Source organism: Larus michahellis, chromosome 17 (genome assembly GCF_964199755.1).
Source record: "Larus michahellis chromosome 17, bLarMic1.1, whole genome shotgun sequence".
NCBI classification, from domain to species: Eukaryota; Metazoa; Chordata; class Aves; order Charadriiformes; family Laridae; genus Larus; species Larus michahellis.
The window spans coordinates 538747-554427 of NC_133912.1; the positions used below are offsets into that span (position 1 = coordinate 538747).

General features: G+C 50.6%; 1 protein-coding gene across 1 annotated transcript; it reads right to left on the reverse strand.

The window, feature by feature from the left end:
- Positions 1 to 14559: 14559 nt before the first annotated feature.
- LOC141732451 (olfactory receptor 14J1-like) lies at positions 14560 to 15638 on the reverse strand. Its single transcript, XM_074561479.1, has one exon. The coding sequence runs from the start codon at positions 15636 to 15638 to the stop codon at positions 14676 to 14678; it is 963 nt and encodes a 320-aa protein (XP_074417580.1). The 3' UTR covers positions 14560 to 14675.
- Positions 15639 to 15681: the final 43 nt, after the last annotated feature.

The following is a 15681-nucleotide window of genomic DNA, read 5'->3' on the forward strand; positions in this document are numbered from 1 at the left end:
TCTCCAGAAAGTGACTTCTTATTTGACTAATAAAAAGCCTTTGACCCTATTTTTTGTTGGGTTTTTTCTATATTCTGCCAGTCCTAACACCAGATCCTGCAGAAACAGGGTATCTGTTCCAAAATATAGATCCAACATCTAGCACCTCGCTTATTGCAAAATCTCTGGTATTCACCTTTCCACTTTTGTAATAGACACGGGGAGGGGGGCGGGGAGGAATTGGGGGGCTCTGGGCCAGGGCCTTGGGAGTGAGGACTCCCCTAGAAACGCACTGCAGCCATTTTCTACGTTTTATTCCTATTTTTAGGGGGGGACACACACGCTGATGGGGGGGGCATCAGCCCACGAGAGCTTCTAGCCAGCCTCTTCTCCCCTTTTTTATTTTTTTTTAATATGTAGCTATCATATATAAATGCATCTAACGTACATAAACGCGCAGAGAAGGAAGGAGCAGCACGGAGGCACTGCCGGGCGACGGGCCCCCCCCCAGCATCCCTGCAGCCGGGCAGGGGAGGGACCGGCGGGAGAAATATCGACAAACAAACGGATGGCGGCGGCTGCGGGCACCCCGGATAGGGGCCGCGGGGGCACGGAGCCGCTGCGGAGCCCCCTGGCTCTGGGTTTCTTCCCGCACAGCCCGCCAGGGCCGCCCCTCACCCCGCTCTCTCCCTCCGCGCCCCGGCGGCAGGACTCGCCTCAGGGCGGCGCGCGGCCCGCACCCTCCCGCGCAGGCGCGCGCCGCCGCCGCTCCCGCGCTTGTCCCTCGCGCGCCGGCGTAGGAGGAAGCCGAGCGCGCGGGGGGGCCGCGGCGTGAGGGGCCCGTAGGCCGTGGCTGGTGGGAGAAGGTGAGTGCCGGAGGGGCCGGGCCGGCTGCGGGGCGGGGCGGGGCGCCCTGGGGTGCGGGAGAGCCGCTGCCGCCGTGCCACCGGCTGTCGCGTCGCCCTCCTGCCTGCCCGGGCTCCTTCGCCTCGGGGCGGGGAGGCCGGCGCAGAGCGGGCGGGCGAGGAGCGGAGCTCCGTCCCTGCGTGGCTGGCGGCGGTCGGGGCCGGGTGCTCCGTGGCCGCTCCGTGCGCGCTGAGAGCGGCGGGGGGAGGCGGCGGTGGCCTTCGTGGGAATGAGCAGCTGGTACTTGGCTCTGCTTTTCTTCCCGCTCTGCTCTGCTGTAGCTGAACACTGAACTGCTGTCCCCGAACACCCTGGAAGCACTCTGGGCTAAATGCGCGTCCGTAAGATGCCCGCGGTGCGTGTGTCGGCTTCTACAAGAGTGGGGGTGGCTCTCTGAATGTTGCCCACAGTTAATGCACAGCTGGTGGCTGCTGCCTCTTGTTAGGGCTGAGGCGTCCCTTCCTGGTGCATCTGGAAGAAGAACGGGGCCAGCACGATGAACTGCCTGGGCACCTCTAGGTTTGCACGTGCAAACTGTGCTGCAGTGCTCAGGAGCAGCAATTTGTTGCGCTTTGATCATAAATCACCGTGCCACGTAAAAGGGAGTGTGTTGTGTCGCTCCTGGTGTTCCTGTGCGTGGGAGGCGCTCACTTGCAGGCGCAGCACTGCAGCCAGCCCCGTTCTGTGGATGCCGAAGGAGCTGCGGATGCAGCACCCGGAAGGAGCCCTGGAGTTCTCCTCGCTCTCCCTGGCGGCAAACCCTGGGATAAGTAAACAAGCCCTAGCTACACAGCACCTGGGCCATGAGACGAAGGAGAAAAGGAGAGAGCGCTGAAGGCCGGCCGGGTTGCTAAAGATGAATAGCTTGTCTTGGTTACAGCATGTATGGGCTGTGATATGTGTGGTATGTGCTGTGTAATCTCATGATAAGGAGGTAGCAGTGGGAAATTGCTAGCTCTGTAGCAGAGGGTATTTAAAGAGGCTGCTGCCTCCAGACCTTAAAAAAGATACTGAAATGGGTGTCCATTAATTGCGATGGTGTCGATGCAATCACTATTTTTAGTATAAAAACGTGGGATGCCGGAGGGGTTAAACTTTGGGCCAGAGCCACTAAGGCGGACAAGGTTGCTGCTGAATTATTAACCCCTTGGCGGCAAATTCTAGAGATGTTACAGAAACAGGAGGATATCAGATAAGCTGCAAGCAATAATGATGCCGCTCCGTTTCGGGCAACCGCTGCAACTCCTAATTTTCAAGCGGACGATTGTCGCCCGGTCTTGCCGAGATCAGAACAAGGCGAAGGGAAAGGAGGCACTCAAGTTCACTCTACCCTATTCTGTAATAGCCCTGAGGATGATCCTGGGGACCCCTTTGATCCTGGTCCAATAAATCCAGAGACTGAACCTGATTTCTATCCACCTTTAACCCCAATTAAAGCTATTCCTGCATCTGCTCCAATTGCGGAGGACATTTTACAGCAACAGCGACGAAAGTCGTTATCGCGCTCCTCCGTTCTTAACCCTTCTCCATTTGCGCCAGGTACCGCATCTGTTCCCCCTTATCAACCGCTTATACGTGCGCAGCCAGAATCGGGGTAGTGCGGTGTATTGTCAGAATGTCAGCAGAGAAGGACGGAGTTGGAGCCGTTTCGCTCCTGCCACCGCCCGCCTGGCCCCCTCCCCTCCCCAGCCGTCTCCCTGAGATAGAAGTGTTGTTTTTGTATGTCTGCTGTGTGAGTGTGTGTGGGCGCCAGCTTCTACCTGCTGATCATCATCTGTGCTACTGTTTGGTTTTTGTTGTGTGCAGTGTCGTTAGGTGACTCCCCTGGAGCAGGTGTTCTGCCCGGTGTGGTCCTGTTCTCGTACGCGACTGGGGCTGACACTCCGTCAAGTGAAGAAGTTTGTATATACACAATGTGTAGACGTAAGGTGAGTGCGCCCCAGGTAGATAGACCAGGAGGGGCCGTAGAACCGATGGAAGTCCTGAAATATTGGGGGAGTTTTCATCAGCTGACACGCTTACGCTCGTGGGAACGGCTCGCCCGTTCAGGGCGTATGCCTGGTTGTTTGTTGTTTGCCTATAAGCTCATGGTCGATCGGGAAAAGGAGTTGAGCCAAAATCTCTAGGATGCTCTGTAGGAAAATGAGGAACTTAAGGGTGAGCCCTAGTTGCAAAGGCAGACTGTTATGTCAGTTGTAAGTGATGAAGAAAAAAAAAAAAAGAGAAAAACAGAATAAAAAGAAATAAAGAAAAAAGAAAAGGAAAAAAAGAAAAAAGATAAAAAAGAAAAAGAAAAGAGGAAAAAGGAAAGGAAAAATATAAAAAGAAAAAGAAAAGAGAAAGGAAAAGAGAAAAGAAAAACCAAACAGGAACAATTAGACAGGAAATGTGCCACGTTACCACAAACGTATGCCATGCGCGCTACAAGAAAACAGCAGAGAAAGAGAAATAGGACACCAGATTCAAAGCAGTACCATAGAGAGATGTTTTTGGGTTTTTCCTATATGTGTATATGGTATTGCATGCCTTGGTGAATTACTCTGTGTTATATCCTGCGAGACTAAATGGACCCCAGCACCCCCCTGCACACTACCTTGCGGCTCCAGGGTAGCCCAGTTGGTGTATTTTGATGCCTGTCCCCCGAAAGTTGTTCAAACACAAAGGGGGAACGGAGGCTTTGTCTCAGCCGGGAGCCCACAGATACTAGGGATGCAATCCGTCAGTGCTGGCCGACCATTGATGCAGTGCACATTGACGATGCGAGGAAAAGGTCCTGTTTGCGTGAGCGGTATTCTGGACACCGGAGCAGATGTCAGAGTCATCTCTGAAGACAGATGGCCTGTGAACTGGCCGTTAGTACAAGTGGGGGAGGCATTAATGGGCATTGGCGGGAATGCTTTGCCTTTACAGAGCAAACACCTAATTCAGACCCAGGGGCCCGAGAATCGTGCTGCCTCAGTCCGTCCTTTTGTGTTAACTACGCCAATTACTTTATGGGGCGGCGACTGTATGAGCCACTGGGGAATACAGATTGGGTCAAATTTGTCTTAGGGGCCACTGTGGCGCAAGCCACCTTAAAGTTAACCTGGAAATCTAATAACCCCGTTTGGGTGGAATAGTGGCCCTTGTCATGCGAAAAGTTGCGCCGCCTTCATCAGCCAGTTGAAGAACAGCTCCGAGAAGACCATATAGTCCCAACGACCAGTCCGTGGAATTCGCCTGTGTTTGTAATCCAGAAAAAAAGGGGCAAATGGCGACTTTTACATGATCTAAGAAAAATTAATGCCGCAATGGAAGATATGGGTACTCTACAACCCGGTATGCCTTCACCCACTATGGTCCCCCGAAATTGGTGCCTCGCTATCATTGATTTGGAAGATTGTTTTTTCACAATCCCGTTGCATCCTGAGGATGCCCCCAAATTTGCATTTTCTGTGCCATCTATCAAGGTAAGTGAACCTTGTGAACACTGTCATTGGACAGTTCTCCCACAGGGGATGAAAAATATCCCCACAACGTGCCAGTGGTTTGCAGCAAAGGCCCTATCTCCCGTTCGGCAAAGGTTTGCTGATGCTATAAGATACCGTTATATGGACGATATCCTTGTGTCAGCAGAGTCACGAGAGACTGTGCAAGCAGCTCTGCAGTTTACATAGCGTCAAGTAAAACTTGCCGGGTTACAAATTGCGCCTGAAAAAGTACACCAGAAGGAGCCGTGGCAGTACTTGGGATGGAGGAGCACAGAACAAAAAATTATCCCGCAACAAGTGAAAATTCAAGCAGATATTAAAACCCTTAATGATGTACAGAAGCTCTTAGGGGCCATTAATTGGGTTCGTCCACTATTGGGGGTACCAAGTCACGAGTTAAGTCCATTATTTTCTTTGTTAACAGGGACCTCAGATCTTTTGTCACCTAGGAGTCTAACCCCAGAAGCGCAGTCGGCCTTGGCAAAGGTTTCTAAAGCATTAGCCTCACGTCAAGCGGATCGCGTGTGTCCGAGCCTACCTTTCCACATGGTGATATTAAATCCCGCTGTGCAACCGTATGCCTTAACATATCAGTGGGATGAGACTCGTTCTGACCCTTTGATCATTATTGAATGGGTCTTCCTTTCTCACCAGCTGTATAAGACAGTGGTAACTCGCCCAGAATGCTTTGCTATGTTGATCACAAAAGGAAGACAACGGCTTATGCTATTAGCTGGGCAGGAGTCTTCCCGTATTATCTTACCAATAGCCACGCAAGTGCTGCAATGGCTTCTACAAACCTCAGTGATGTTTCAAACAGCGACTATTGACCACCCAGGACAAACAGATATTCATAGCCCTAGCCATAGACTCTTAGGAAAAGATTTTATTTTGTATGTAGCCCCGAAAGTGAGTCATGTACCTTTACAAGCTTTGACTGTCTTTACTGATGGTTCTGGACGAACCGGCCGCTCAGTCGTAGTAAGGCAAGACCTGCAGAGTAAATTGTGGGATTCTGATGTACGCCGAACTAGTGGGTCCCCACAAATCGTAGAGCTCGCCGCTGCTGTACGAGTGTTCCAGAAATGGGACGCTCCTGTCACTATAATAACTGATTCTGCCTCTGTTGCGGGACTTGTACCCCGCATAGAAAATGCTTGTTTAAGGGAAGTCTCCAACCCCTTACTTTTTACTCTACTGTCAACGCTTTTGCATTTGCTGAACAATAGACAGCATCCTTATTTGATCATGCACATCAGAGCTCACACCACCCTTCCAGGGCCCCTAGTGGAAGGCAATGGATGAGCTGATGCATTAACTCTCACAGCTCAAGTAGTGCCCCAGGTAATAGAGCAAGCCCGAATCTCTCATGCATTTTTCCATCAGAATGCAAAAGCGTTGCAAAAAACCTTTTCCTTGATGCCCTGGCAGGCAAGAAATGTCGTTGCTGCCTGTCCAGATTGCCTGCAGTTATATACAAGTTCATCACCCTTTGGCATTAACCCGCGAGGCCTTACTGCTCTTGAGCTGTGGCAAACTGATGTAACTCACTTTTCCGAATTTGGACGCCTTAAATACATCCATGTTTCTATAGATACCTTCTCCGGAGCCATACATGCCACTTGTCCTACTGGTGAAAAAGCTCACGATGTTATCAAACGTTTTACTCTAGCTTTTGCAGCTCTAGGTGTCACCCATACGGTTAAGACGGCTAACGGCCCAGCTTACATCTCCCTCCGCCTTCAAAAATTCTTTCAAGATTGGGGGGTCAAGCACCTTACGGGCATTCCGCACTCCCCTACCGGCCAAGGCATTGTAGAACGATCGCATAGTTCGTTAAAAGGCATGTTGTTGTGCCAAAAAGGGGGAGTTGAGTCTCTCTCACCACAGGAAGGCTTGGCTAAGGCATTGTATGTACTCAATTTTTTGAATTTATCTGACAGTGCGGAGTCAACCATTAGCCGACATTATTCATCTTTGTGAGTGGACAAACACAATAGCGAGGGTAAAGCTCAAGTGCTAGTACATAATTTAGAATGAGGAATTATGGAGGGTCCATAGCAGTTGATAACGTGGGGGAGAGGCTATGCTTGTGTCTCCACAGGAACGGGACCTCGGTGGGTTCCAGCCCGGTGTGTGCGCCCTTACAGGCAACAGCAAAGCCAAAAGGATTGAATGAGTCTGCTATCCTGGTTCGGTCTACGGAGTCCCAACGAGCAGGCATGGACGCAGTTGTGGAAGGTCAAAGCACAGTGAGAAGACTGTACCAGGAAGAACAGGGAGTCCGCATGTGCTCTTGAGAACAAGGACTCTCTTGCTGCCAAGGATAAGTTTGGCAATGCTACTGGTACAGCTATTTCTGAGTTATTGCTGATGGAGATAGTAGTCGACATGCGACGCTGCAAAACAGAGCTGCTATTGACTTTTTGCTTTCAGCTCACAGACATGGTTGTCAAGATTTTAAAGGACTGTGTTGTATGAATCTAAGTGACCACTCCAAATCCATCCATGCCCAGTTGCAAGAACGGCACCGACCCAACCAGCAACTTGTGGAGACCACTGGGTGCAATCTTTTTTGGATGGACTTGGGGGTGGGGTTGGTTGAAGCAAATTGTACTCGTTTGCCTGTGTGGAAGGAATTTGTCTGTTATGTTTAGTACGCTGTTTGCTGTGTTTAATAAGCATTATACGATCAGTTGTAGATGCCGCTTTGCATCGTACCCTGGTACGAGTTGTAGAATATGTTGCTGTAAAAACTGCGTGTGTATCCATGAGAACCTGACCTTCACAGAAGAAGATAACAAGAAGGGATTACAACAATGTGGTCACGTATCAGACAGCCGCCGTTAGCAAAGCCGGATCACGAGTCTGGTGGGACTCGCTGCATGCGCTGGCCACACGTGCAGCGACTCTAGCCTGTACTTCTCCACTCAATCCGGTGCAGGATATAAGGGGTCTGTCTCGGGCCGGAGAGAGGGAGAGAGAAATGAGCGCACTTTGAAGATACAGGGGACGCCCTGGAGCGCTGTCTCTGTCCGCGCCCCCCCTCCCATAAGTTCTATGTTCATTAACCCCAACAGCTCAGAAGGCATTACAGCACGTTGCAGGTAAGATATAGTCTACTACTGCTGCAAGACACGTTGAACACCTTCCTACAAGAATTTCAACCTTACGCCCTGATAGGACAGTGGGATGATGCACTCGCAAAGAGCCCGACTGCATTAGAGTGGGTAGTTTTGCCACGTACCTTTTCCAAAACAGTAACTACGATGACTGAAATGTTACCACGATTGTTTTCCCAGGGTCGTTTGTGCTGTCAGCAGCTTTCTGGAATGGATCCAAGCCACATACATGTCCCTGTCAAAAAGGACGACCTTGACCCTTGGTTATCACAAAGTCTTAACCTACAGATTGCCTCAGTAGATTATATTGGGCAAATAAATTATTCTCTCCCCTGCCTTTAGAGCCACAGGAGGTTGGTATTCTAGGCTAAATTCAGATGGATGCTCGTAAGTGTTTTAACTTTGCCAAATGCTCTCGAAACGCAACATATCTCCAAAAGGTCACCCCTCTTGATTACCGGGTACACTTTTGGCAGCCACCTGTGGTTGCCATTTCTTCTTTCTCTGCTCCCGGTGTGGCTTCTGCAAAAGCGCTAACGCTCTTAAAAAAAGCTAGGTTGTTGGCTTGTGGAACAAAGTAAGGCTACTTCAGTAGCTCTTCCTGGCCTTTTATTAGATGTAGATTCAGTACGCCATGCAACTCTGTAAAATAGAGCAGCCGTCAATTTTCTGTTATTAGCGCATGGCCATGGATGTGAAGATTTTGATGGCACGTGCTGTATGAATTGATCAGACCACTCTGAATCAATCCATAAAAGTATACAACAGTTAGAGCAAAATGTGCAGAAATTACGAATGGGGGGAAGTTGGGGATGGCTGGATAACCTTTTTAACAGTTGGGGCTTAACTGGACGGTTGCAATCAGCTCTAAAATTCTTGCTTTTTTGTATAAGCATATTCTTGTGCATTATGCTTTGTATTCCCTGTGTGCTACGGTGTGCGCAGCGTCTTACAGATAAAACCTTAGCCACTGTTTTTGTAGTAAATGAAGAAGGGGGAATTGTGGATGCCGAAGGACGTGCGGACGCAGCACCTGGAACGAGCCCTGGAGTTCTCATCGCTCTCCCTGGCGGCAAAGCGTGGGATAAGTAAACAATCCCTAGCTACACAGCACCTGGGCCATAGAATCATAGAGTCATTTAGGTTGGAAAAGACCCTTGGGATCATTGAGTCCGAGCATCAACTCCACTCTACGAAGTTCTCCCTTACTCCCTTAACACCACATCTAAACGAGTCTTAAACACATTCAGGGATGGTGACTCAGCCCTTCATGCGGTTCTCATCCTCCTTGTTTGGTTTAGTTGTGTTTTAATGTTGCAGACTTAGAGGGGCGATTTGGTGTGCTGTCTCCATTTGGAAGGGAAAGTGATTTTCAGATTTTCAGATGCGATGCATTTAACAGGACACAAATGTCCTCAGCTGCAGGGACCCAGGTGCCTCTTGCCAGTGCAGATGCCCTGAGACCCTCTGCCCAGCCTCCCTGTGCAGCTGCTGGGGGCTCTGGTGTCCCTCAGCTCTCATGTGCTGGCTGCCAGTCCCAGGCAAAGGCATCAGGTAACTGGGGTGTCGAGCAACTGAGGTCTGCCTGAGAAGCTGAGGAATTGTTTTCCACATTTAAAAAAATACGAGCACGTTTTCAGCAGCAGAGATGAATGAATACATTTCATAAAATGAAGATGTTTTCCCCTGATGCCAAAAACGGCATTTTCAGGAAGTGTATTAACCTCGGGACAAGAAATTAGCATTCTCTGGAGCACTGTGTTATATTTTCTATCAGGCTGCATCACTTTGTACTTTTGTTTGTGCATAATTAAGAAAAACCCTTCTGTGCCTGTCTGCGGCCAGTTCTCTAAGAAAAGCAGGTGGGAACTGGAGCCCAGGAGCTGTAACGTTCAACTACAGACTTCAGTGGGAAAAGGTTAGATTTTAACATTGAGATGTTAAAATCATGGCCAGGTGGCCACGGAGAGAAATGGCGGGGTTGGCGTGGTGAGGAGGATCTATCTATACGGTGTTTGCCATCGAGGAGACTGCTTTTCCTACATGTCCAGAGCTCCTTAGGAGGCACCCTGGATGAATATCAGCTGAAGATTGTTTGCAACACTTATTCTGTCAGCTGGGAAAAAAACTGACAAAAGAAACCAAAAATCTCAAAAAGTCCTTTCCCTATTGATATTCATTGAAATCTCCCTCTTTAAAGTCCTGAAACCTCTCCAACCGGCTGTACGAGACTTGAAGACTTGAAGAATCTTATGGGGAAAGGCATGGCTCATCAGAGCTTTTTGCATTTTAACGACCCTGTGATGTATTTGGTGCTGACTCCCATGGACCTCAGTTACCGTGAGGAGAGTGATCAAACCACTTGAGAAGTTAAAGTCAGAAGTTAAAGTCAGATGGCTCTGATGCTGAGTCAACCTCTGATGTGTTCTGTCAAGAAAAGGTCCATTTTAATGACATCAGAAGCACCCACACAAACCATACACCGGCTCCTTGCCTAAAAGTTACACAGGCAGTGGGGAAATCACAGGCCAGTGACTTCACCAGCACCTACACAACCCATGGGCCTCTTGCTGGCCTGTCAGCTGAACGGTCACAGGTGACCTTGCAAACACCTACACAAGATGGGTGCCTAGTCCTGGCCTCCCAGATTCTCAGGCACCTGGGACCTCAAAATACCCAACACAAGACATGTTTCTCCAGGGCTCCTCAGGCACCAGTGACATCGCAAAGACATCCACAAGCCAGGCGACAGCTCCTGGCCTGTCATCTGCGCAGGGACCAGTGACCTCACAAACACCTACATGAGCTGTGCACCTGGTCCTGCCTTATCAGCTACTCAGCCAAGACTGACATCACAAGTACAAACCTGAGCCACGTGTCTCCTATCAGCTACAGCAGCACCAGTGACCTCACCAGCCCCTACAGGAGCCCTGGCCTTGCTCCTGGTCTATCCGCTACTCAGGCACCAGAGACCTGACCACCCCGTCTCCCCGTGCTTGCTGTCTGCTCACCTCTGAGATACGACTCCTCACAAGCTCCTACACACACCAGAAGCCTCCTCTTGGCCTGTTGGCTACTCAGGCAGCAGCTCCTCACAAGCACATACCAACCTATTTGCTGCGTGCTCGTCTTTTGGGGGGACCCAAGCCAGTACTGACCCCCCTCTCCGTCACTTGCTCGCCCCTCCTAGAAGGGGGCCGTAGCCCCTGGGCACGTTCCAGCGTGTCCGTGCCCCACCACCTTTCGGGCACCCCTCCGCCCTCTTGAATTCCCCCCAGCCCACCCTGTCAGGGCTTGTTCTGCAGCCTGGTAAAGTGGGGGACCCCCACCCGGCCTTTTCCTTCTGCTTCCGTTCACATTTAAACTGTAATTCTTCACTACACTAAATCTTATTGAAGGGGGATTTACTCAATTCAAAACTATAGCTCCAATTCAAATTTATAGTTATTTAAACTTTGGAAACAAAAATTATAAGAAATAAATTCATTAGTAGAATTATACACTTCCTTTCATAGATATATACAATATATGATTATATTGTCTAGAAATATTCTATTTTTATATCCAAACGAGGCAGGCAGCCCATCCCAGGGGCTGCCTGAGAACACGCGGGTGTGACGGTGTCAAGAACTGGCCGTTAGCCAATCACGGAGCTGTGTGATCTTTAACCAAACGGCAGCTCCCTGCCAGGGAATGGCGGCATCTCGGCAGAAAATGGTGGACAAACCAAAATGGCGCCCCCGTGCATGGAGGGGAAGGGCCTTCCGGGTCCCATGCACTTCCGGGTCTATCCAGGCAGGGTGGCCGGTGCTGGCAGCCAATCAGAAGAGAGCAGAGGCCCGGTAGAGGAGAGGGGGCGGGACTTCCGCCGGAAGCTGGTGGGCGGGGCAGCTGTCAGGCCGAGTGGCCATCAAGAAGAAGGTGCAGGGCCCCAAACCTGAGGGCAAAGGCTCAGGGAGGCAGCGATGGGAGCCAAAGGTGGTCAGTCACGCTGAGGGATGGAGGCGTGTGAGAGGTGGAGTGTTTATTCCAGCAAGGTCATCTGAGCGGGGACCTTGTTAATGGGGAAACGGGGAGAAAAAAGGGAGAAAAACCAGAAGCAGAATGCACTGAGCCACAATCTTGAGCAAAGAACCATGGAGTCCATGACAAGAAAGAACTTTTGCCAGTCCCAGGAATTGGTGGGCCATCAAGAAAGTCCAGGTGGCACCTCCAGGAAGATCAAGTGTCCGTTTGAAATGAGAACGTTGTGACTCAGAGGGAGCCTGGTCTGGGAGGGATGCGGGAATGACTAGAGCTGTGCAAACCCCTGAGGGACATGCAGCGGAAGGGGGAGCAGGGAGGAACCAAGAGGGAGGAGGCAGAAGACGGTATAAAAGAGGCCAGTTGCATGTCCGACTGGATTGACCGGGGGAAGGGGACGGAGTTTTAGGAAGAGAGAAGCGCCAGGGGCTGCCGGTATATTCAGAACCAACCCTGGTCTAGTGGGAGATGTCCCTGCCCATGGCAGGGGGGTTGGAACTAGATGATCTTTAAGGTCCCTTCCAACCCTAACAATTCTATGATTCTGTGATTTCGGGTGTGTTCCTCTAAAGAAGTTGTCCTGGTCAATGGCCCAGCTGAAGTGCCTCTGTACCAATGCACGCAGCCTGGGGAAAAAAGAGGAGCTGAGCACCCTTGTGCAGCTGGAATCCTCATGGCTGGGGTTTGCTACAGGCCACCCAACCAAGAGGAGCCTTTTGACGAAGCGTTCTTACTTCTCCTACAGGAAGCACCACAGACACTCCGATCCTCCTGGGGGACTCCAGTCACCCTGACAGCTGCTGGAAGAGCATCCCAGCAAGCTGTAAGCAGTGCAGGAGACACATGGAGTGTGTTGACGAAGGGCTTGAGAGCAGCCCTGCAGAGAAGGGCTTGAGGATACTGGGGTTTGAGTAACTGAACATGAGCTGGCAATCATAGAGTCATAGAATCATTTAGGTTGGAAAAGACCCTTGGGATCAACTCCACTCTACGAAGTCCTCCCTTACACCATATCCCTTAACACCACATCTAAAGGAGTCTTAAACACATCCAGGGATGGTGACTCCACCACCTCCCTGGGCAGCCTATTCCAGTGTCTGACCACTCTTTCTGGGAAGAATTTTTTCCTAATGTCCAGCCTAACCCTCCCCTGCTGCAGCTTGAACCCATTCCGTCTTGTTCTGTCACTAATGACCTGTGAGAAGAGACCAGCACCAACCTCTCTACAATGGCCTTTCAAGTAGTTGTAGAGAGCGATGAGGTCTCCCCTCAGCCTCCTCTTCCTCAAACTAAACAGTCCCAGCTCCTTCAATTGCTCCTCATCAGATTTATTCTCCAGGCCCTTCCCCAGCTTCGTTGCCCTCCTCTGCACTCGCTCCAGCACCTCGAGATCTCTCTCATATTGAAGTGCCCAGAACTGGACACAATACTCAAGGGGTGGCCTCCCCAGTGCTGAGTACAGGGGCACAATCACCTCCCTCCTTCTGCTGGTCACACTATTTCTAATACAAGCTAGGATGCCATTGGTCCTCTTGCCCACCTGGGCACACTGCTGGCTCATGTTCAGCCGCTTGTCAATTACAACCCCCAGGTCCTTTTCTGCCGGGCAGCTCTCCAGCCACACGTCCCCAAGCCTGTAGCGATGCATGGGGTTGTTGTGGTCCAAGTGCAGGACCAGAAAGCCAAGCACATCCTGGGCTGCATGAAAAGAAGCGTGGCCAGCAGGTGGAGGGAGGGGATTGTCCTCCTCTACGCTGCTGTGGTGAGACCCCAGCTGGAGAACAGTGTCCAGCTCCGGGGTGCCAAGCACAAGACCAATATAGACCTGTTAGCGTGCGTGTAGAGTAGGGCCACAAAAATGCTCTGAAAGCTGGAACACCTCTCATGGAGAAAAGCTGAGAGAGTTGGGGTTGTTTAGCACAGAGAAGAGAAGGCTCCAGGGAGACCTTATTGCAGGAATCCAATATAAAAAGGAGGCTTGTAGGACAGTGGAGGAGAGACTTTGTACCAAGGCCTGCAGTGACAGGACGAGGGCCAAAGGTTTTAAAGGGAGAGAGGGCGGGTTTAGATTGGAGATAAGGGAGAAATATGTTGCGATAATGGTGGTGAGAGAAGGGAACAGGTTGCCCAGAAAAGCTGACGATGGCCCATCATTGGAAGTGTTTAAAGTCTGGTTGGACACTGCTTTGAGAAACCTGATCTAGTGAAAGATGTCCCTGTGTGTGGAGAGGGGATTGGACTAGATGACCTTTAAAGGTTCTTTGCAACCCGAACCATGCTGTGATTCTGTGATTCGATGTCTCTATGACCCACATACAAGGAAGCACATGGCAGTGGTGGTTACCCAGGGGGTGTTACTCAAAACCTGAAGTGATCTCAAGAGACTGAGTTTCCCACAACAGGACACTCCTAGCAGTAGCTGCTGGCACTTGTGCTCCCTCAAATTCATCTCATCACCCACATGACATGTGCATTCAAGAGTCTGTAAAGCAAGAACAGACTTCTGATGCAGTCACTTTGTGTCCCTCCATGGAGGGACAGAGCAGCTCTCTGAGCTGAGGTGAGTGGCTGTTGCTGCAGCTGTGAGGGGCTGGTTGGTGACGATTACCCTGGGGCAGGTTCCCCGGGGTGTCCGTGGTCCATGGCACAGAGCAGGTCCTGCTCTGCTGGTCCTTCCTGTCTCTCCAGAAGGCCTGGCTGTGTGAGAACACTGCTGTGTGCACCCAGCCTTCACACTCACACAGCTGAGCTCTGCACTGGTGTTTTCCTCTCCCGAGCACTTCCCAGCTCAGCCCAGGTAAAGCAAAAGCTGCGTGTGTAAGCAAAGCAAAATAAAGCATTCATTCGCTGCTTGATTTTCTGCTGCTGCCTTTATTTTGTTTCAAGTATAGAGGGAGTCTGGCGAGATAAGGAATAATATTATAACAAGCCTAAAATAAGAGGAAGAGAGAAAAAAGAGAAACAGTGAAAGAGAGAAAGAGAGGAAGAGATAAAGAAAGTAAGGAATATAGGAAGGAAAAAAAAAGGAACCAAAAGAAAGAAAGAAAGGAAGAAAGGAAGAAAGAAAGAAAAGAAAGAAAAGAAAGAAAGAAAGTAAGAAAGAAAGAAAGCAAGAAAGAAAGAAAGAGTGAAAGAGAGAAAGAGAAAGAAAGAAAGAAGGAAGACTGTAAAAAGGTTATGAACAGAAGGTTGTCCTGCTGTTTTCTGTGAATATTGCAGTATATTGCAATAGTTTCCTCAGGGCATCCCTGAGCTCCTGGTTCCTAATGCTGTAGATGAGGGGGTTCACTGCCGGAGGCACCACCGAGTACAGAATGGACATCACTAGGTCTAGTACTGGGGAGGAGATGGAGGGGGGCTTCAGGTAGGAAAATACTGCAGTGCTGAGAAACAGAGAGACCACGGCCAGGTGAGGGAGGCACGTGGAAAAGGCTTTGTGCCGTCCCTGCTCTGAGGGGATCCTCAGCACAGCCCTGAAGATCTGCACATAGGACACCACAATGAAAAGAAAACACGCAAAAGAAAAAAAGGCAGCAAACACAAGAAGCCCAACTTCCCTGAGGTAGTCTGAGTCTGAGCAGGAGAGCTTGAGGATCTGGGGGATTTCACAGAAGAACTGGTCTAGGGCATTGCCTTGGCAGAGGGGTATTGAAAATGTATTGGCCGTGTGCAGGAGAGCATTGAGAAAGCCACTGCCCCAGGCAGCTGCTGCCATGTGGACACAAGCTCTGCTGCCCAGGAGGGACCCATAGTGCAGGGGTTTGCAGATGGCAACGTAGCGGTCGTAGGCCATGACTGTCAGAAGATAATATTCTGATGATATCAAAAGCAGAAAGAGAAAGAGCTGGGCAGCACATCCCGAGTAGGAGATGGCCCTGGTGTTCCAGAGGGAATTGGCCATGGCTTTGGGCAGAGTGGTGGAGATGCAGCCCAGGTCGAGGAGGGCGAGGTTGAGGAGGAAGAAGTACATGGGGGTGTGGAGGCGGTGGTCACAGGCTACGGCAGTGATGATGAGGCCATTGCCCAGGAGGGCAGTCAGGTAGATGGCCAGGAAGAGCCAGAAGTGCAAGAGCTGCAGCTCCCGCGTGTCTGCGAATGCCAGCAGGAGGAAGTGGGTGATGGAGCTGCCGTTGGACATCGGATCCCTTTGTTCCCGAGGTACTGCCAAAGGAGGAAAGCAC

Coding starts and splice junctions, on each gene's coding strand:
- LOC141732451 (XM_074561479.1), bottom strand. CDS start 15,638: ATGTCCAACGGCAGCTCCATCACCCACTTCCTCCTGCTGGCATTCGCA.